At 43.9% G+C, this 22,574-nt stretch overlaps 1 protein-coding gene across 7 annotated transcripts in view; it reads right to left on the bottom strand.

Moving 5' to 3' along the window:
- Nucleotides 1–22,574, bottom strand: part of HCFC1 (host cell factor C1) — a 60,114-nt gene that overhangs the window by 8,730 nt on the left and 28,810 nt on the right. The window contains exons 5-22 of one of the 7 annotated variants that reach the window (XM_040322947.1): nt 19,774–19,858; nt 19,546–19,652; nt 19,279–19,458; nt 17,517–17,864; nt 17,246–17,406; nt 16,921–17,115; nt 16,506–16,727; nt 16,312–16,416; nt 15,782–16,001; nt 14,554–14,702; nt 13,815–13,953; nt 12,582–12,799; nt 9,589–11,215; nt 7,683–7,900; nt 6,496–6,931; nt 3,365–3,748; nt 3,169–3,278; nt 1,791–1,925 (exon numbers count right to left, since the gene is read on the bottom strand). In XM_040322947.1, the coding sequence (XP_040178881.1) occupies nt 1,791–1,925; nt 3,169–3,278; nt 3,365–3,748; nt 6,496–6,931; nt 7,683–7,900; nt 9,589–11,215; nt 12,582–12,799; nt 13,815–13,953; nt 14,554–14,702; nt 15,782–16,001; nt 16,312–16,416; nt 16,506–16,727; nt 16,921–17,115; nt 17,246–17,406; nt 17,517–17,864; nt 19,279–19,458; nt 19,546–19,652; nt 19,774–19,858 (5,039 nt within the window). Of the gene's footprint in view, nt 1–1,790; nt 1,926–3,168; nt 3,279–3,364; nt 3,749–6,495; nt 6,932–7,682; nt 7,901–9,588; nt 11,216–12,581; nt 12,800–13,814; nt 13,954–14,553; nt 14,706–15,781; nt 16,002–16,311; nt 16,417–16,505; nt 16,728–16,920; nt 17,116–17,245; nt 17,407–17,516; nt 17,865–19,278; nt 19,459–19,545; nt 19,653–19,773; nt 19,859–22,574 lie in introns of all 7 variants that reach the window. The other 6 variants (XM_040322951.1, XM_040322946.1, XM_040322950.1 and 3 more) reach the window with 6 other exon arrangements.

The raw sequence follows: 22,574 nt of genomic DNA, 5'->3' as shown, positions 1-22,574 counted from the left end.
ATCATAAAAACATGACCTGTTGGGGCGCCTTGAGGACTAGAGTTGATAAACACTGATCTAGAGAAGACTAGACCCATGGAAGACTAGACCCATGGAAGACTAGACCCATGGAAGACTAGACCCATGGAAGACTAGACCCATGGAAGACTAGACCCATGGAAGACTAGACCCATGGAAGACTAGACCCATGGAAGACTAGACCCATGGAAGACTAGACCCATGGAAGACTAGACCCATGGAAGACTAGACCCATGGAAGACTAGACCCATGGAAGACTAGACCCATGGAAGACTAGACCCATGGAAGACTAGACCCATGGAAGACTAGACCCATGGAAGACTAGACCCATGGAAGACTAGACCCATGGAAGACTAGACCCATGGAAGACTAGACCCATGGAAGACTAGACCCATGTATTTCCACAGATTCTGAGGGTAAAGTAATAGATTGGCTAGGCATCCCATTTGATGCTTAAAGCTGCCTGTTATGGAAAGGACACCTATACTGCTAATACTTAAAGGGTATACAGGCCTCAACTGCAAAACGTCAGTCAGCAAACTTACATTTCCATTTTTGCTTTTGACAAGGCTGCATCTCAAATGGACGAAACATGTCAAGCTGACTCATTAAAGTGGTTGTAAACTTTTTACAGCCACTTTAACCTACAGGTAAGAATAGATTAAGGCTTACCTGTAGGTGCAACAAATATATCCTAAACCTCCACAGTTTAGGAGATATTTATTAAAATCACAGGCGCCGCTGTCTACAGCGCATGCGCCGTAGGCGCACTGTAGCCTGCCGTTCCCGATTGAGACCATGCAGTCACTGGCTGCTCCTGCGGGCCTGACGTCATCGCGGCTCCAGCCAATCACAGAGCCGGAGCCGTGATGCTCAGAAGTAACCCCCGGGCAAGATGTCAGCTGCCCGAGCATTGGAAGAGGACGGCTGCAGGTGCTATGCATACTAGCTCATTATGCCTTTGTCTTAAAGGAGTTTTTTTTTTTTTTAAACTGGGTTTACTTCCTCTTTAAAAGGTCACTTCTGGCCAGAAGAGGGCAACGCAGGCACAGGGCTGAATAGATACCACGTATCCACAACTGCACAGGCCGAGGGACAGGTTTTTTGATTTTGTAAGCCGTTTTTAACAAATAAACCCAAGGATTTTGCTCTGAGGAGCTCTCCCTTTCCTCCATTATGTGCTGCAAATGATTTACCCCTGATGTTCTGGAGCCACAATTGGAGGACACCCACCCCAGAGGAGCAACCGGAAGTTACAGCATTGGTTTTGGTCCCCAACAAACATACAGACACGTCCGACTTTTTTTGCCGCAAGGCAAAATGAGTCCAACCCATCTGGTGAGTTTGGAATTTTACACCATCCCAGGAGAAGGATCACCAGCTCCATTAGGACACGGCGCACTATAGCATAAAGAAAAGGACTATTTTGCACTTTCATAACTTTAATTTGTTTTAATCAAAAATGTACACCATTTATTAATTTGTCACTTATTTTAATAATGGTTTTTTGGTTCACACAAATCCTGCATTAATGTTAGTAATGGATCAGTTATGTTGATACATAGTTATATGGTGTATCCAATTATCCTAAGTTAATATTAAGTATACCAACTGGGTACATTTACAAGAGGAATTTGTGTTGAGAAGCAGGCGCCATCTATTCTTTTATTTATATTTACCTTGCCCCATTAGTGGAGTTAATACTGGACAGCAGCGACTTAAAACACATTTGTTATTTAATCAAGGCGCGAGTGTCTTACAACAATACTTACATCATTGGTAGTGTCGTCAGCAGGCAAGTAGTAATGGGTCACCATCATGTTTGTAGCCTTTATTACACCGACATCAAACCATTGATTCTCTTTCTTCAGCGGGGCCTTGGGCTGCTGAGGGGGCAAGTCCGGTTTCTGTACATGAGAAAAAGCATGTAGATCTTAAAATTTTACAGAGAATCAATACATTTTACAAATTATGACCATTTCACGTTGGTGCTTCTGAAAGAAAAGCTTATATTTTAAACACCTATCTTAGGCCTCTTTTGCATGAGTGGACCGATCGGTTCCACTTGTCAGTCTTTCAAGCCCAACCAGATCAGACCCTCCTCTATGGAGCGGCAGGTGTAAAATGACAGGTGTCCGTGTACACCCGCTGATATCCAACCTGCTAAAAACAGACGTCTAAGGCAGAGGTCTCCAAACTTTCTAAACAAAGGTCCAGGTGACTGTTCTTTAGACTTAAGCGGGGCCGGACTGTGGTCATTGGGAGTTGAAAAAGTGATGTCAGTGGGAATAAGAGACGAAAAAAAAAAAAGTGCTCCATCTCTGGTGTCAGTTGGAGGAATAACATCCCATTGTTGGCATCAGTGGGAAGAATTGTGCCCCATCATTGGGAGGAATTATCCCCCATCATTGGTAGAAATTGTGCCCCATCTTTGGTGTCATAGGGTGACATCCTGCCCCGTCATTCATGTTTGTGGGGGGCATTTTGTCCCATTGTTGGCATCAGTGGATGAAAATAGTGCCCCAAGGATCAGATAAAAGCAAGCAAGGGGATGCATCTGGCCCCAGGGCTGCAGTTGAGAAAACTGGTCCAAGGGATCGGATGGCATTCGGGTGTAAACAGACAGGTGGTCAGGGTTTACATCTGACCGTCAATAGAGGAGAGCTAGCCGTGTCTGCTCAGCAGAGATCAGCAGACAGATTCCTCGCTAAGAAAGCAGACTCCAAGCGGAGCCACCCTGTGTAAAAGAGAACCCAAAGTGTTCTTGCCATTTGTCCATTTGGGAAGCATTTCCTTTCACTTTTTTTTTTGCAGCAAAAGACAAAAAATATATTAAAAAAAGGAAGAAGGGAATCCAATCCAGCAGAGGTACAGTGTAATGAAAACACTGAGAACTTAGACACTGAAGGGCTTCTCATTATGGCTGGCATTTTATAAATAGGCTGCGGTGTGGGACAATACTGGGGTACAAAAGTGAGCGAGTGATATCCGCTCTGTTATAAAAGTCTTTGCTGAATCTGTCATGTTCTTATTGCTAGGAGTCCCCATAGGGAAGATTTTGCCACACTTTGTCCTGATTAACACAAACTGCAAAAAAATAAAAAATACAAACACATCACTGATTAACATGCCCACTTTAGAATGACATACCGATTCAATGCCGTTTGCTACTTCAGCAAGGGCTGCTGCAGCCTGTAATTTAGCCGGACTGGCGAGTACCACTGGCTGAGGTGTTGTGAAGGTATTGATTGGAGCCAAACCTGTTAAAGAAAAAGCAGCATTTTATTAATAACGATTGGAGATGCAAAACACCTTCACAAAGCATCTGTTTAGTTCTAGCACTCACTATCTGTGGCTGTAGAAGGTAACAGAGCCACTGAACTAGTCACTGCATTTGTTAACTCATTGAGTCCATTACTTTCACTGGCAGGATCATTGAGGCTGTCAGCGGGTGCAAGGGCTTCTGTAGGCACATGGTGGAGCTGCTGCAGTTGTTGAAGTTGCTGTAACTGCTGTTGATGAAGTTGATGCTGGTGCTGAAGCTGCTGCTGTAAATGTTGCTGATGCTGCGCTTCTTGCAGTTGCTGCTGCTGTTGAACCAGAGCTGCCAGTTCCTGCTGGGTGAGAACTATTGGTATTGCTGTGGCGGGGCCTTCAGTGGTCAGGTGACGAAGCTCAGCATGAGCCATATCGGAGGTATCCATTGGCTCGCCAGCTGCTAATTGGAAACCAGCGATGGAAAAAAACAAAAGTTAATTAGTTTACACAGCTTTAAAAACGTATGTTACTTACACACACTCACACACAATGCAAGGCTGTACCCCTATCCTCTTAATGCTGTGTTCCATCATATGGAATGGCCCCATAGTAGCCTGGATTGGGCAGTTAAATGCATTAAAACAAAAGGCAAAACCTTTTTTTCTTTTGGATAGAGTGGAGAGGGATTAGAACACCTGCCGGTTTGCATTGCCGTCTGTGTTCCCAATAGGAAGATTCACCCTCTCCATCTGTCCTGTTTACCATTAAAAAGGTGAAATTAAAAGAAAATCCCCAAATTTTGGGTTGACCCCCAAGTAATGGAGGGGAAATCTTCCAATGAGGACATTAGTTCTGATGACCTGGGGGGTTCCCAAGAGATTCCCCTAATTTACAGGTATTTCCTGTCACTTCCTGTTTGGCTGAGGGACAGGAAGTGAAGGTAAAAAAAAAAAAAAAAAAAAAAAATAGATGGCAAAAATAAATCTTACAGGTGTTAGAACACTCCCTTACCCTATCCAAAATTAGATGGGGGGGGTTGCTTATAGTTCTATTTTACCAAAGACGATGGGCTTGCCATTACAAACTAAGATTTTACAACCCTCTGAAAGGCAAAATGTTCAGCACAGCAAGACAATATTTTAGATTTGGGTGGACATATGCTGGCTGACCTTACATTACATGAGTGAGGAAAGACTAGAATTTGTCAACATTTTTGTTATGGTCTGTCAAATGTCAGAACATAAAGTGTCCAGACAAAAAAAAACAAAAACAAACAGCATTTTACACACGACAAACAGTATAAATTGGAACTTTATGTATGGTATTTCATGGGTACAACAGTAATGCGATTGAGGTTCCAATATCTTAGTACCATTATAAAGCACAGGGTTTGACAAATTTGCTTGGAATCTAGGAGCCAGCTAAAAAAGTTAGGAGCCAGAAAACGCGCCCCGTCCCGATGAGCTTGCGCGCAGAAGCGAACACATACCCGAGTAGCACCCGCATATGTAAACTGTATTCAAACCACACGTGAGGTATCACCGCGATTGTTAGAGCGAGAGCAATAATTCTAGCTCTAGATCACCTCTAACTCAAAACATGCAACCTGTAGAATTTTTTAAAACGTCGCCCATGAAGATTTTAAAGGGTAAAAGTTTGTTGGCATTCCACGAGCGGACGCAATTTTGAAGTGTGACATGTTGGGTATCAATTAACTCGGCATAACATTATCTTTCACAATATAAAGAAAAAATTGAAAATTGGGATAACTTTACTGTCTTATTTTTTTTAATTTAAAAAAGTGTATTTTTTCCCCAAAAAAAAGTGCGCTTGCAAGACCGCTGCGCAAATACGGTGTGACAAAGTATTGCAACGATCGCCATTTTATTCTCTAGGGCAGTGGTCATCAACCCTGCCCTACAGGGCCCACTAACAGGCCAGGTTTTATGTATTACCTTGGGGAGATGCAGTCTAGAATACTGCAATCACTGAGCAGCAAATGATATCACCTGTGATGTATTTCAGTTATCTTGCAAACCTGGCCTGTTAGTGGGCCCTGTAGGACAGGGTTGATGACCACTGCTCTAGGGTGTTAGAATAAAAAATATATATAATGTTTGGGGGTTCTAATTTTAAGGGAAAGAGATGGCAGTGAAAAAACCCTTTAAGAACTGCTGTTTTACTTGTAATGCCAACGGCCACCACCAGATGGCACCAGGTCACAGAAGGGAGCTTGGGCCTTCACAAGGCTGCAAAGCCGCGGCCTCAATTACCGGCCGTCGTAGGCCCGCCGCGCGATAGGTCGGGGTGCACAGAGACACAGGATCCTGTGCCTCCGTGCCCCCCCACGATGGCCAGTAATTGAGGCTGCAGCTTTGTGGCCTTCTAGGCCGCAAAGCCGCGGCCTCAATTACCGGTGGGCGCCAGGTCACAATTTCTTGTCGCAATTACGACCCAGCGCCCAGATTTTGTCGAGCCCCGATAAAGCATGTAGCCAATATTAGAGGTACTCATCAGAATGAATAATGGCAGTCTAGAGAATTATAAACTATGAATACTATGTGGTCTTTATTTCAGAGAGGCAGTTGTTAGAAAGATGTGAGCACACTCTGATCCACTTTATGACAGGGCCTGTGTGATGCTGGAAATAAATAGATTTGACTATTTTATCCTCAGGCTTGGAAACGGTGTACACTACAGTCCCAAAGAAGCATGGGTACATGAAATGTCTCAACATCTATTAGTGAAAACAGTGTTCAGCCTATTGAGAATACACAATTTGGTGGCTATATTTGAAAAAGTTCATTGAAAGACACAGCCATATTTCATGACAGATAGGTTTAATGTTGCCACCTACAGGAGCAAAACATCAAACCCATCATGAAGGATGGCCTTCAATGAAAGGAAGAGTAAATTGTACATTGTATATATGTCAAAGGAAATACTTAATCTACTTTTATAAAAAGTTAGAAATGTGTATACTTTTTTCCTGAATAAATCCTGTATTTTGTGCCAAGCTCCAGTTAGACATTTTTTATTTTAATACAAGTCCTCAAGGTTTTAACATTTGGCTGCCATTAAGAAGCCAAGGAGCTGCTGCACTCTAAAATCCAGAAGCATCTAAAACCAAGGCATCATTAGTGCCTGCTTGGCAAAACATTTCCCCATTACACATCTTTCATTTACAATATCCCTCCTCCACACTATATAAAAACTTACCCATCACTGCCTGCTGTGCAGCTTGTAAAACTGCTTGTATAGCCAATGCCTGGGCTTCTTCTGTGGCAGCAGCTTGTGCAGCGGCCTCGGCTGCGGCAGTTACTGCCAATTCTTCAGGCGTTAACCCTGTGACCATTAGGGTGGTTGCCTGACCCTCTGCCATAAGTTCTTGGGGAAGGGAAAGCTGTTCCACTCCTTGCTGCTCAGCAGCAGCAGCTGCCTCTTGAACCTGGTTGGCTTCCATTGCTGCTTGTAGCTGTGCTTCAGTATGTGCCGGCACTGCAGTGTCCATAGGTTGTGCTTCAGGCTCAGCCTGAGCACTTTCAGGAGGCTGGAGCATATTTGACAAGTGAGCTCCGGCTTGTTCATTGCAGGGGACAGCCTCTGAACTCTGTGCTGCATCCTCTGGGGCTGGTTCAGTCATAGATGAAATATTCTGCAAAAAAAACAACCCTTAGTTCAGTTTAGAGCTGCACGATTCTGGATAAAATGAGAATTGTTTTGCTTAGAAGATCACAATTCTCGGCATAAAATATCTTTAACGTTATATATTTATTAAAAAAATAAATAAATAAAAAAGATAATATTGGGCCAGCTTTACTGTTTCGTTTTTAAAATTCATTGTGAATCTCCCCCCCTCCAAAAAAAAAATTGTGTTTAAAAAGAATGCCGAATGCAAATACAGCGTGACAAAAAATATTGCAATTTTACTCTCTGCCAATATAACTTGTGGGTTCCAAGCAATTTTCTAGCAAAAAATACTGATTTCTAACTTGTAAGCAACAAGCGTCAGAAAAAGGTTTAGTCTTTAAGTGGTTACATAACAGGCAAGGTTGAAAAAATAAAGAGGCACAAGTCCAACCTATGTGTGTGGTTAAACTGCCCTTGTTTACAGACCCAAGTTCATCCCTTTGATCTAAAAAGAACCAAAATGATACAAGGTTTCCTCTTATCTCTCAGCACAGAGCAATGTGATAAACCGACAGCTCTGAGCAGATAAAAAAGCTCTGCACTTGTTGAAACGACAGATTAAGATCGTGAGGAGGGGAGGAAAGAGGTTAAATTGTGTTTTTTTTTTATCGATTAATTGTGCAGTTCAGCTTAACCAATACAAAAACAGGTTTTATCATGCTTAAAACCGCTTAGGGACTAGAAAAGGATACCAATATAGAATACATTTTGCTTACCGGAACAGAAGGTCCAGGCAGATGAGTGGACTGAGTCACAGTAGTTACGGCCCTAGGAACGATAGGCTGCGCCGTATGTGCCGGAGATGAGGATGAAGCTGCCACGGCTACAATAGTCACTGGAGATGCAGCAGCTGCAGAATCAGCATTGTTGCCTGAGGCGGCGTCCTCTGTGGGGGCGGTCTCCTGCTCTCCTTGGCCATTCGCAGCTGGCGGTTCTACAAAAACAGATAAAAGCAGTCCATTTGCATCAGGCACACAAAGCTATGAAAACGATACAAAACAGAGCAATTACATTTTATAACCATTGAGCAATTTACCCTATGCACCCTCCCAGGAGTCATTCTATACTCCAGGACAATATGTAGCATGAATAAGAAAATTTGTGAATTTTACTACGAAACCAATAGCTGACCATCACAGGTTTTTCCCCATCTATGGTAAGAATATTAATATATTAAAAAAAAACACACACACACTGCGCAGATATGACATATGTTAAAAGCAAAACTAAGCATTCCAGTACTTACTAGCCCTTTGCAGTCTCAGAAAAAGTAACCAATATTTGTTTACCAAAAGCAAGAAGTCATGCGATATCTACGCCTTTTTTTTCTTTTAACCACCTCCCGACCGCCGCATGTATATGTACGTCCACAGAATGGCACGTACAGGCAAATGGGCGTACATGTACGTCCTTGCCTTCTAGCGGGTGGGGGGTCCGATCGGGACCCCCCCCCCCCCCTGCTACATGCAGCGGTCGGATTCCCGCGGGGAGCGATCCGGGACGACGGCGCGGCTATTAGTTTATAGCCGCTCCGTCGCGATCGCTCCCCGGAGCTGAAGAACGGGGAGAGCCGTATGTAAACACGGCTTCCCCGTGCTTCACTATGGCGCTGCATCGATCGAGTGATCCCTTATATAGGGAGACTCGATCGATGTCAGTCCTACAGCCACACACCCCTACAGTTGTAAACACACACACACTAAGTGAACCCTAACTCCTACAGCGCCCCCTGTGGTTAACTCCCAAACTGCAACGGTCATTTTCACAATAAACAATGCAATTTAAATGCATTTTTTGCTGTGAAAATGACAATGGTCCCAAAAATGTGTCAAAATTGTCTGAAGTGTCCGCCATAATGTCGCAGTCACGAAAAAAATCGCTGATCGCCGCCATTAGTAGTAAAAAAAAAAAAAAAAAAAAAAGGTAGAATAATACGTATCGGCCTAAACTGAGGAAAAAAAAAAATTATATGTTTTTGGGGGATATTATAGCAAAAAATATTGAATTTTTTTTAAAATTGTCGCTCTATTTTTGTTTATAGCGCAAAAAATAAAAATAAAAACCGCAGAGGTGATCAAATACCACCAAAAGAAATCTCTATTTGTGAGGAAAAAAGGACGCCAATTTTGTTTGGGAGCCACGTCGCACGACCGCGCAATTGTCTGTTAAAGCGACGCAGTGCCAAATCGCAAAACCTGGCCTGGGCATTTAGCTGCCTAAAGGTCCGGGGCTTAAGTGGTTAAAGAACCATTAGGGTCTTTCACATGGGCGGCCCGATAGGGTCCGCCTGCAACAGACCCGCCATTATCCCCAATCGGATGCAAGACGGACTTGTGCCCATTTACAACCGGCTACCTCCAGCCCGATCAAAACATACTGAAGACTGATCCGGTCGCCTGTCTGGCCAGATTGGAGGGCAAGTTGGGTGTAAACGGACAGCCAGTCTGTTCACAGCAGACTGCCCATAGCGCAGAGTGGGCCGTTGTCCAGGTCATGTCATTCGGGAGCTCCTCTCAGCGGTGAAACCGCCAACAGATGCCCTGTTGAGCAAAACCGGATCTGGCCCGTGTGACAAATCCAAGTACACAGAACAAAATACACAAAAACAAGACGTATTCTCACCTTGATTATCCCCCATGTTGGCTGTGACGGTGGTTGCTGTGTGGGTAGTTCCCGTTTCGTGGGTTTCACATGGTGGGTTTGAACAGACTTGTTGTGCGGGAGGTTGATTACCTCCCATGTTAGATGAAGACGTGGTTGCTGTATTGGTAGTATGGGTCTCATGAGTTTCACAAGGTGGGTTGGAACACACCCGCTGCTCTAAAGTGTTGGGTGTTGTAGATGTCTGGCCAGCTTCACTGGAGGACTGCTGGGAACTTTCACCCTGCTGTGCTGCGATATTTGAACTACTTGTAGTTGCAGTGTTGGTTGTACCAGTTTCATGAGTCTCACATGGTGGGTTAGAACATGGCGGATTTACAACCTGATTGTCTTCTGACACAGACATGGTAGTCTGAGTGGAACTTGCTTGATGGGTCTCACAAGAGTCACCTTCAGATCTCTGTCCATTCTCGGATGGACCACAGTGGATATTGGACCTGGCTGTAGTTGCCGTTTGAGTAGTGCCAGTGATTTCAAAGGGACTTTTATTGCACGCCGACTGTGTTTCTTCAGGGCTGGATGGTTTGATTTTCTTGCAACTTCCAGAATTACCATCTACCTCTAAAAGGCGTTTTGAATCGGAGCTAAACTCTGTATTTAGGGACATGGTAGTTTTTGTAGAGACTGTTTGATGGGTCTCACATGGTACATTTTGTCTTGCAGTGGTGGGCGTGTTGGTAGTACTAGTATCACGATTCTCACGAGTTTCAGACTGGGTATTAGGGCACACCTGCGCAGCACTGCCTGGCTGGTCTGTTGCAAGATTAGATGTCGCCACAGTTGGCGTATTGGTTGTGGAAGTTTCGTGCATTTCACAGGGTGGATTGCTACAAACCTGTGGTACCTTTTCAGATTTCCCGCTGGTAATGCCAGGCACAGACATAACTGTATGTGTGGATATAGTTTGTAATGTTTCACAGGGTGGATTTCCTGGCCTTTGCACGTTCTCCTGTTGCTCATTGGCAAGGTTACCTCTGGCTGTGGTGCAAGTTGGAGTTGTGCCGGTATCGTGCGTCTCACATGGTGGATTAGAACATACATTTCCGGTCTGCTCACTACTAATATTTGACTTTGCGGTGGTTGATGTCTGTGTAGTTCCAGTTTCGTGGGTCTCACAGGGAGGGTTTGAGCAAACTCTTGTTATGGAACCATTCTGACCAATATTTGACATTGCAGTCGTTGCAGTCTGTGTAGTTCCAGTCTCGTGAGTCTCGCATGGAGGGTTAGAGCAAACTCTGACCACATTACCATTCGCCTGACCCAAGGCTGTGGTTACAAAGGTTCCAGGCTCCTGTCCTTCGCACACAAACTGAAGCGTTCCTCCAGGCTGCTGAACAAGATTCACAAGGGTGGTGGTGGGTGTATTTGTGGTTCCTGTCTCGTGAGTCTCACAAGGAGGATTGGAACATACAAGGGTTACTGTTCCCGGAGGCTGCTCTCCTTGGCCAGAATCGGCTATAGTAACAGTTGCTGTGGGTTGATCTGAAGTTGGTGAAGCCAAAATGGAGACAGGAAGGTCATGGACTGGCTGAGCCTCCACACCACTGGGAGTTGTGATTAACGTCACTTGTGTAGGCTGCGATATTGGCTAAGGAAAAAACAAAAAAGACACAAATTAATTTAAACTGTAGTTCTGGCACCAATAGCACAATTCTGTACATAAAAAGCACGATTGACCCCCTGCAGGCTGAGGAAACATACTACAGAATTTTCCCCCCAGTAATTGCATTCCAGCTACTTAAAGAGAAAAATGAACATGTGTCCCATTTGATGGTCAACAGTAAGGCAAAAATCGGCAGAAAACATGACCAGGAACCTGTGCCAACTTCACCATCTTATCAATTTGTTAGGTGTGTCCTCAACCAAGCTGTACCAATTAACTGCAGAGGGGGGGACCAGGATAGGCTATGCCATCTGGCAGAAGACTGGCTGAACAGAATTACAAATCTTATGGCAAACGAGGAGGTCAACATACCCTATATTACCACAAGTATTGGGATGCCTGCCTTTACATGCAAATAGGTAAATCAATGCGCAAAAAATAAAAATAAAGAATCGACTAATGCAGCCAACACAGATCACATAATCCCAATAGCATATTACAAAACAAAGTGCAGCACAAAAAACAGTCCCATGAAAGTCCAACCAGAAGAATGAAGAGAACTTGGGACCTGTGCATTTGACCATCTGTTAGCACAGTGGTCCATAATTAAAGGTGAACAAAGCGAGTACTCTGGGAGGTGGAGGGTCTGTCACCATAGTTTTCCGATTTGTGCCTGCCACATGCAGTCTCTTGGTGCTTGCTGGGACCCTTAGTCCTCTTTCATTCTTCTGTTTGGACTTTCATTGGACTGCTTTATGTGCTGAACTTTGTTTTGTAATTTACACACATGAACTTTAATGACATCCCAGTCTTGGTACATGGGGGTTCAATCTGAGTTTTCCCACGCTTTGCAGCTATAACAGCTTTGACTCTTCTAGGAAGGCCGTCTGGAAGAATGGTCAAACATTCCCATAGACACTCCTAAACCTTGTGGACAGCCTTCCCAGAAAAGTGGAAACTGTTATACGGACCAAGACTTGGATGCCATTAAAGTTTGTGTGTGTAAAGCATGGATGCTCAACCTGTGGCCCTCCAGCGGTTGCAGAACTACAAGTTCCACCATGCTTGTAATGGTCAGTGGCTTGCAATGCCTCAGGGGACTTAGGGGCCAGTTCACAGTCCAGAGAGTTTTTTTCCCTGCATCAAAAACGCATTGAAAGTAGGTTATATGTTTTTTTTTTTTAATGGCATAGTTTACACCAGTGCTTGCAGTCCCAGGGAAAAAATAAATAAAAATCCACCAGGAAAGACAACTACAACCTGCATAGGTGTTAACTTAGCTTAACAGCTTGTCTGGTGCAGTTTTTTTTTTTTTTTTATTGTAGTTTGACAAATCCAATGCTACACTTACCTGCATAGTAATTGTGGGAGTGCTCAGTCCTGAAGCAGCAGTAAGAGAGGTTTGTGCGGCAGACATGGTAATGGCACCAGGATTGATCACTTGACTAGAGAGGGTGGCTATGGTACCCAAGGTATTAATTGGAGTAGCAAGTGAAGCCGTGTTGTGTACGCCAGCTCCTGCAAGACTTGTGGAAACTGTACCAGTGACTGTGCCAAGAGTGGTCACTCCTAAGTGCAAAGGAAAAAAAAAAAAAAAATTATGTTTAAATACATACATGCTTGCTCAATACTTCAAGCTATGCAGCACTAACCGCTTATAAGGAGAATAAATGAACAAGAGCCGCACTCCCAAGAGCCAATCCTCCAACAGTATAGATGCAATTTTGCTTTTTTTTGGGTGCAGACCCCACAATTGCAGCTTTACTGTTAATACTTGATTAAAAATTAGAGCAGTTGCAAGACTGGATATTGGTTCTTATTCATCTGTTCTATATAATGGTGAGCCAAGACAAGGGTACTCAAAAATCTCCATAGACAACACTTAACTTTAAGCTGATGAGCTACAATTTAAACTGTGAGCTCTGATGCTAGAATGGATTGCTCTCATACCAATGTTTGCGGCGATAGATCACGTGTGGTGCAATCGTGGTTTACATACACGTACGCACCCTGGGTGTGGGTATAAGTTGCGGGTGTGCATGGGGGCAACGGGCGTTACATTTAATATTTATATCTAAAGCGGAACTAAAACCCCTCCCTTAATTTTCAGCTAAGGAAGCTCTTAGCTTCTGTTGGATCTGCAACTGCCATGGTTCTGCACAAGTAATCAGCCATTTAATGGTTTAATAGTTGCAAGTACAAGCATATGTGACAATTCGCCAACCATGCATTCCGGAAGTGAAACATTTTAAACCGGGGGGGGAGAAAAAAAAAAAAAAAAAAGGCGCGATGGGCTTAGTTCCGCTTTTACTTTATTGCTATCCCAAAGGGTTAGCAAAACCACCATGCAATAGCACTGGGCAGGTGACAGGTACTCTCCCCATTGAGAGATTGGGTGGAAGTCACACCACCTGCACTGAAAGGTACAAATACTGTCAGTGAACGCATGCAATTATTATTATTACAAAGCGCAACACTGCCACAGGAAAAAAAAAAAAAATCTAGTCTAAACAGTCTAAAAGCCTTTTGTATTCTGTTCTAAGGAATCTTCTATAAGCCATTATATTTTGCATAAACCACTTACCTGTGGTCCCTTTCACCACGAGAGTAGTGACAGTTGGTTTAACAGAAGAAACGGTCACAGGAGTGACTAGTCTCATCCCACCCATGGGAACAGTTCGGAGTATTGTGCCAGGTTGGCCAGGAGCACCTTTTAGCACCACCTAGTGGAAGATGAGATTAAAAATTTGTATTTAAATCAAAAATTTGGATGTCTGCACTCATCATAAAATCCTCATTGAAGGACACGGCTTTCAAGGGGTTGTAAAGGTACATTTTTTTCACCTCAAAGCATTCTATGCATTAAGGTAAAACAAAATTCGAGGATTAGCGGTCCCCCAGTTTACTTACCTGACCCCTCGATAGTCTTGCGCCATGAACACGCTGGCTTCTTGGCTCATTCATTGGTTGAGTCGAGTAATACAGTCGGCGGCTATAGCCACCGGCTGTATCACGGGAGCGCGCCTGCAAGCTAACCCCCTTGGGAGAGAGCTTCCCATGAAGGGGGTTAGCTAATGCGGGGGAGGAGCAGAGACAGCTGCCGAGGGACTCCAGAAGATCAGGAACAAACTGCACAGTGGAGGCAAGTATGACTTTTTATTTATTTTTTTTAAACAAATGGGGAACCTTTAGTGTCCCTTTAATTTCCTCACAGATGGGTTTGACGCCGCCACCTTCATCCCTGAATAATTAAGCTGTGTCCTTCAATGAACGATAGAGAAAACAAAAACACAATTGGGCCACTTATTTGCCAATGTACCTACCTGGGTTAACCCCTGCTGACCATGATGATGATGACCTGAGAGCTTGGGAACCGCAGTTATTATTTTGGCTGGTGTTCCAGTGCCCGACGTTACCATTTTAGTTGTGAAGATAGTAATTGGTGACTTCATCCCTGCGGTACTTGTAACACCTGCTATAAGAAGCACAGAAGCATGTAATTAAAACAAACAAAAATTATACATTTCTAATACAAGCTCTACAACTGCAAAGAAATGCCTTGCAGAACAGCCAATCTTTGAGCAAAACACACCAAAAGATCAAATTAATGAAAATTAAGCCAAGGGACCTTAAACCCACTTGCCACCTGTATAACTTCTATGGTGGCAAAACCAAGCCGGATCACGTACCTCGCTGGCGACCCACTCCCCAGGATTATACACAGCAGGGGCTGATCTGCGGACTTGATGTCCGCCGGCACCCACCGATCTTTTAGCACAGAGGCAGATCGCCATTCTGTCAGTAGGGAAAACATGGATCCTGCGTTTGTGCAAAGCAGGGACATGGATCATGTCTTCCCATAGTAAAAGCACCTCCCACACAGTACACAAACACACTGGCTAGGCACAGTTAACCCTTTGATAGCCGATGTTTAACCCCTTCCCAGCCAGTGTCATTAGTAAAGCGACAGTGCATATTTTTTTTTTTTTTTTAGCACCGATCATTGTATTAGTGTCACTAGTCCCCAAAAAGTGTCAGACATAGCAGAACTGCGATATTGCAGCGGACCATGTTGCTAATAGCTGCCCTTAATAGTAAAAAAAAAAAAAATATAAAATAGAATTCTGAATAAAAAAAAAAAATTTCATAAAAATATCCCATAGTTTAGATGCTATAACTATTGTGCAAACCATTTAATATACGCTTATTGGGATTTTTTATTTCCAAAAACTTGTAGCAAAATACATATTGGCCTAAGTTTATGAAGAAATTACATTTACATGTTTTTATTGGATGGGTTTGATGGCAGAAAAGTAAAAAAAAAAAAAAATTGTCAGTTAAAGTAAAGCAGTGCCATATCGCAAAAAAATGGCCTGCTCATGAAGGGGGTAAATCTTCCGGAGCTGAAGTGGTTAAAGCCGCTATGAAGTTGCACCTATATGCTACTTCTATCACGGGCAGCAAAGAAAATCCTTTACTTTTTCCCCCTGTAAGCTATGAAGTGTACACAAAATTTGTGCTCTGCTTCGTATTACAAGGAAAGGGTAGTACCTGTAGCCCCTGCCTGAGTTATGATGGCAGACATAGGGATAGTTTTGATAATGGTGGTGGTCCCAGGCTTGGTGGTATTTGGAGACACGCTGCTGATGCCTAGAATAGTAGGCTTGGTTCCCGTGCCTCCAGCCTGCGTTGTGGTGATTATAGTTGTGGGTTTACCATCTGCTGAAGTCACCAACTTCAGTATTGTTCCAGCAGGAAGAGGTCCCTTGGTCTGCACATGAATGAAGGAAACAGATTACGATCAGGTACAAAGCTATATGGCTTACAGTTCTACCGCAAAATTCTTTAAAAAAAGCATGAAAGACAAATTAGAAAGGAACTTATATATAAGAGAAATATATTGCAATGTCTTTCTGAAAATGCCATTTGCCTGGCAATCCTGAACAGGCGAGACACTGAACAGCAAGTCAAAAACTTCTGGTCTACATATTTTTCTCCAGGTCAGACTAGCATTGACGCCACAAGCCTGACAATTGGCATTTTCAATAGGTCAGCAATGGAAAATAAATCCCGCCATTCACCTGTAGGATCTGTGTTAGGGGCCCCGAAGAAGCTTGTCCTGTTATTGCAGATGTCTGCACTGGCTTAGTCTGTACGACAGACATCATTTTACCAAGATTTGAAATCTGAAAGAAACACAAAAATTGTAAGAACAAGCAGCCAACAGCAATATATAGCCAGTAAACCCCCCTAAAAGCCAAAAGGCCCAACTTACCAAATGGCCTCCACCAGGGACAGAAATTGGACTTTTCACCAGTGTGATGGTCTTGGTGACGCCTCCAACTACTGTGGTTACAACCTGGGCTTGTTGGGCAACGGTGACAGTTCCAGATTTATGCACAGTGATAATAGGACGATTAGGTGTGTTGGCAGAAGACACTGAAGTGCCCACTTGTGCTGCAGCAGTTTTCAGCATGCGTGTGGCTGGGTTACTGACCTGCAAAACAGAAAAGAAAGCATGAAGCCAAGTCTGAATATCTTGCACCTTATAAAATTCTGTTAGCCTAACATTTCCTTAGAAGACCATAAAATCTAACCATACTATCAAGTGCAGGATTTCAAAGAAATCCAGGAAAATGTTACACTCCTGCTCTGTAAACCCACAAGCAAAACAAAGTCTAGATCCCTACCATTATTGGAGAGGTTGCCACTTTCATAGATGTGGGAAGAGTGGTAGCGGATGACATGGCAACAGATTTCACCAAGCTGGCTCCAGCAGGCATACTCAGTACTGTGGGTGCAGAGGAAGGAGGGATCTTCTGTGTAGCAGCAGCAGCTGCAGCAAGAGCAGCCATGCCACTCATTGGCTGACTGCTGCCAATAGCCTGCAAGGCAGATACCACTCAATCAAAATACACCTATGTAGGAAAAGATTTAACCGACGATGTACAGAGCTCTCAGTTTAAAAAAAGGGAGCTGCTTGATGGAAATTGACGGTAAAAAAAAAATACTTACAGTGCCTTGAGTGCTTTGGGCAGGCATTACCATGCGCACACCAGGAGGAAGCGAGGTAACAGTAACTGGAGATTTTCCAATTTGTGTAGCTGGCCGAACAGTAACCATTTGCGAGCCTACTGTGGACTGAGGTGCTTGAACTTTCAGGAGAGTTGGGACAGCTGAAAAAATTTTGGCATTTGGTCAAAACTCAAAGCAGATGCAGGAGGGGGAAAAAAACAAAAAAAAAAACAAACACACAAGCAAAAATACATTTCAGTAGGAAACATACTCTGTGGACGTTGAGCAGCAGAAACTGCAATTGGACTCCCAGGGATTGAAGGCAAGACCTGTATAGTTGTTGGAGGCATAGAAGCTGCCTGTGGTACCAGGGTGATGCCTGTGTGGGCAACAGGGTGGACTGCAGGAGCAGCTGCTGCAGGAGCTGGGCTCTTGGGCGGATTCACTGGCACAGACGGAACAGGATTGGCTGGAGACATGGCTGCTGCAGCAGCGGGTATATCATACTTCTGAAGTTGCAACAAATAACTGTCTGCGGTGGAACACGATCCCCAGCTCACCTCCAAAGAATTGGTATTTGCTCTGACTAGCTGAACACGGGCAGGTGCTGGCGGTTTTTCTGTAAAAAAAAAAAACACGACAATGAGTTAGAGCCCACAAGACTCTTAATAAAAGATTAATAATCACTTCTGTCGGGGACTGCAAAAGGCAGGCTTGGCCAATAATATCCCCTTATACACAACTATGTATTGCAATTTACCACCCTGCCAGATATTTTGGCAGCATAAGTTTAATTTATGGACAACTACTTAGAAAATGGGTTTAATTTAAAGCGGAGTTCCACCCATATAAAAGTCAGCAGCTACAAAAAGTGTAGCTGCTGACTTATTAAATTGGACACTCACCTGGTCGCACGGTGCAGTGATGCGGGCGTACAAAGCTCTGCTTCTCTCTAAGGCACAGTCATTGTCACTGTGGGCACCCGGCTTCACAGCCGGGCATGCGCAAGCCGCGCTCTGCAACTGGCCAGGCAATATTGTGGGACCTGCGATGTGTCCCATATGATTTTTTTTTTAAACAACAAACATGTCATACTTGCCTCCACTGTGCAGTTGTTTTGCACAGAGTGGCTGCTCCCCGCAATAGCTAACCCCCTCTGGGAAGCGCTCTCCCGAGAGGATTACCTTGTGGGCGCGCTCCCTGTCATACACTCTGCGTCCATAGACACAGTATGACTCAGTCCCGCCCCCAGCGGCTGCGTCATTGGATTTGATTGACGGGAGCCAATTGCTGCCATCAAGCTATCCAAGCAACGCTGAGACTCTGGAGAAGAGGACGCCGTGGACGCGCAGAGCAGGTGCTCAGCTCTTGTGACAGCCAGGTGGTTTTTCACCATAATGCCTAGAATGCATTAAAATGAAAAAAACACAAACCTTTACAACCCCTTTAAGCAAGGGGGTTGTCATGTTATGAGACTTAAGGGGCCTTAATGGCACCCATGTACATAAGCGCCAAATTTAATATTCAGCAGCTGTAATTCTACAGAAGCCTGAAAGGCTGCAGAATTTAATGGAAGCAAATAGGCAAACTGCAGACATGCTAAAGTGCTGTAGCAAACAGACTGGAAACAGTTCCACTGCTGGCATTCAAGGGCTGCAAGGCACGCACCAAATAGCCCCAGGGCTTTAATGCGTCTGACCACCCAATCATACTTTAAGACATCGTCAACTTAATATACATTAATTGGGGAATAGATGTGAGGTCTAAAGAAATGGAACCACAAAACAACGGAACAAAACAAAAAAAGAAATAAAAACCTGACATTTGACAACTCTATTAAACCCATCTGTCCTGCTACTGTACACTGTGCCTCCTGGGCACAATAGTTGGCAGCCTAAATTTTTGAACAGATAAACTGTGTTATACATTACAGATGCTGCTAGAAAATCAAACAAACCAAGTTAATAAAGCACAGAATTCATGACAGTGTTTACTTGCCACAGTATCCAGGTACAACATTGATTGCTACCCACCTGTTTCCAGGTACCACAGGTCCTTGCAGCACACTTGGTTGTTCCAGGCCTTTCGGTAGCCATCGCGACCACTCCATATGTACAAACGTGTATTGATTGCCACAGCACAGTGGCCAGCACGAGCCCGTGGAATATTATCTTCCAGGGTATCCATGACAATATGTTCCCAAGCCATGGAGTCTGCAAATTAAAAGTAGATCTATCAGCATACACATCAAGTAGTCATACAGCCATATTTCCTAATCTTTAATATACCACATCACTTACCAAGGTTAAGACAAGCCAGGGTGTTTGTACATTTCCATTCCTTCTCGTGGGTGGCTACTTTAACATCATCCATTACCAAGGGAACCCAGCCTCCAAAGACATACATTCTAAAAAGTGTGGGAAAAAAAAAAAACACCCCACAAAAGTTAAGATCCATATAAAAACGAAAAATAAAACACACACTTTAATTTCAGTGATAAAGGATGAAAGATAAAAACAAGGGCTTACTTGTTGCTTATGGTTGTGGCAGAATGAAGACTTCTGGGAAGAGGTGCAGCACCACTCAGACTAGGCTTACTCCAGGTCAGCGTGTCTAAACAAACAATATGTACATGCCTTAGATAAGATCGCTGTATACCAGAAAGGTAATCATTCAGAAAAAGTCAGTGCAAGTAATGTGGTTTATGATACCCTTCAGAAAGGAAAATTTAATTATGTACACTGCCATTGCTGGTGGTTAAAAAATGGTTGCCTGGCTGGCATGCTTGTCTATTGGTTTCAATACATTCTAAATCGCCAGCATTAACAATGCGGATTAGACACTCTGCATTTGGTCCAAAGACACTTGTTGAATGCTTTTTCCAAATCTAATAAAGTAATAAAAAAAGGGCCAGACATCCATATATTTTTTTTTAGAGTGTGGTTAGCAAAGGTAGACTAAACGCTGCTATTCGCACGCATTTTTCTGGCGTTTGGGCTTTCATCCTAAATAAATAGGAACATTTTTATCCAAGTCACTGACCCCATCTAGAGTCCCAAATTTACTGGGACAACCTTACTTTTTCCCCAATGCAAGTCTAAGTTGCTCTTGACAAATTCCCTTTCGTCCTGGTTCACAATGATGCGATTTGACGTGTTAAATCGCATTCCAAATCAGTGGAAATGGCAGCGTCCAAATTGTTGCCACGCCGCACCAATACACAAAAGTAGTTTCTGTACTACTTTGGCGATTTCGGGGTGTAATTTTCCATTGACATCTGTGCAGGAACCGCACAGACGTCTTTAAAAAAAAAAAAAAAAAAAAAATCGCCCCCAAAGTCGGGAGTGAAATTGTGCAAAATCAGCTGAACTTGCACGATTTCATTACTGCAGTCAGTGTGAACCTGGATATTTGTATATAACTATTATATCTCCTGTTAAAGGGGTTGTAAAAGGAAAAAAGGTTTCCCCTAAATCGCTTCCTTTACCTTAGTGCAGTCCTCCTCCACTTACCTCATCCTTCCCATTTTGCTTTTAAATGTCCTTTTTTCTTCTGAGAAATCCTCACTTCCTGTTCTTCTGTCCGTTACTCCACACAGTATAAAAAACAAAAAGCTGTGCAGCTTTTTGTTTATGTTTTTTATGTTTGTTGTGTACTTCGCACGTTAGCTGCTGCCTTGAGACTATTGTGTTGTAGCGCAGTTTTTTGTTTTTCTTGTACTCCACACAGTAATGCGAGGCTTTCTCCCTGGTGTGAAGAAAGCCTCTTGAGGGGGGATGGGGCGAGCAGAAGAGTCAGGACACTCTCTACTTTGCAGATAGAGAAAGGAGCTGTGTGTTAGTGGGTGTCCTGACACTCCTGCTCGCCCCCTCAAGAGGCTTTCTCCACACCAGGGAGAAAGCCTTGCATTACTGCGTGTAGTTACAGACAGAAGAACAGGAAGCGAGGATTTCTCAGAAGAAATAAGGACATTTAAAAGCCAAAATCGAAGGACGGAGGTAAGTGAAGGAGGACTGCACCAAGGTAAAGGAAGCTATTTAGAAAAAAATATATATAATAATAAATAATAATAATAATAATAATAATAATAATAATAATAAATAATTTACCTTTACAACCCCTATAAAGCAGAATTCAAACACTTCGTTCTAGATCAAATGTGGAAAACTCAGAACCATGAATGCGGGACACAAAACCACAGAGAAGCATTAAAATCTTTTCTTTTAATTGCCACCTACATCCCTGCTTGGTAAATGAACCCTTGTTTGTCCCCCAGACAGGGGTAACCAAGAAAAAAGGATTTTTGTACTCACCGTAAAATCCATTTCTCTGAGTTCATAGACGGACACAGCCTTCATTGACCTTAGGGTTATGCTTCTTCCTACCAGGAGATTTAGGCAGAATTCTACAGCACTTAAGGTGTTAAAAACTTTCCTTCATGCTGCTCCTCCCAGGGGGCGTGGCTCCCCCAGGCATAACCCACACCCTGCTTTAGCAGCCTCAGTTCGTAACAAGCAGTACAAACAGAGGGGTGGGTGCTGTGTCCGTCTATGAACTCAGAGAAATGGATTTTACGGTGAGTACAAAAATCCTTTTTTCTCTTTCGTTCATAGACGGACACAGCCTTCATTGACCTTAGGGACGTCCCCAAGCAGTGTCAAAAAAATTCGAGGGGTGGGAAAAATAACACAGCAAAAACAGGTTACACCCCAAACAAAAACCGGAGTTACTCAACGGAGGAACTCCAACCTTAAACTGCCGCCTGTAACACCCTGCGGCCAATGGAGGCATCCGAAGATGCACTCACATCCACCATATAAAACTTTGAAAAAGCGTGGACCGGCGACCAGGTCGCAGCCTTACACACCAGTAACACAGAGGCTTGGTGTCGGAAAGCCCAAGAGGCCCCGATCGCCCTGGTCGAATGCGCCATGACCCGAAAGGGGGGCGCCCGCCCTTCAGGGCATAGGCCTGAAGCACAATCCGTCGGATCCACCTGGAAATGGTGGCCGACGAAACTGCCAGGCCCTTACTGGGACCGGACACAGACACGAACAGCGAGTCCGACATCCGGAACGGAGCTGTCGCCGACAAGTAAACTCGAAGGGCCCGAACCACATCCAAAGAATGTAAAGTGGCCTCCTTCGGGTTCTTCGGCTGAGGACACAAGGATGGAAGAACAATGTCCACATCCAAGTGAAAAGCCGAAACGACCTTAGGGAGAAAAAACGGCTGCGGCCGCAGCACCACCTCATCCTTACGGATGACCAAGCAGGGAGCCTTGCAAGACAAGGCCACCAGAACAGACAGACACCCGTCTGATCGAGGT

This window comes from Rana temporaria, chromosome 9 (assembly GCF_905171775.1).
Source record: "Rana temporaria chromosome 9, aRanTem1.1, whole genome shotgun sequence".
NCBI classification, from domain to species: Eukaryota; Metazoa; Chordata; class Amphibia; order Anura; family Ranidae; genus Rana; species Rana temporaria.
The sequence above is the reverse complement of the archived record's forward strand: the minus strand, read 5'-3'. Positions and strand labels throughout refer to the sequence as shown.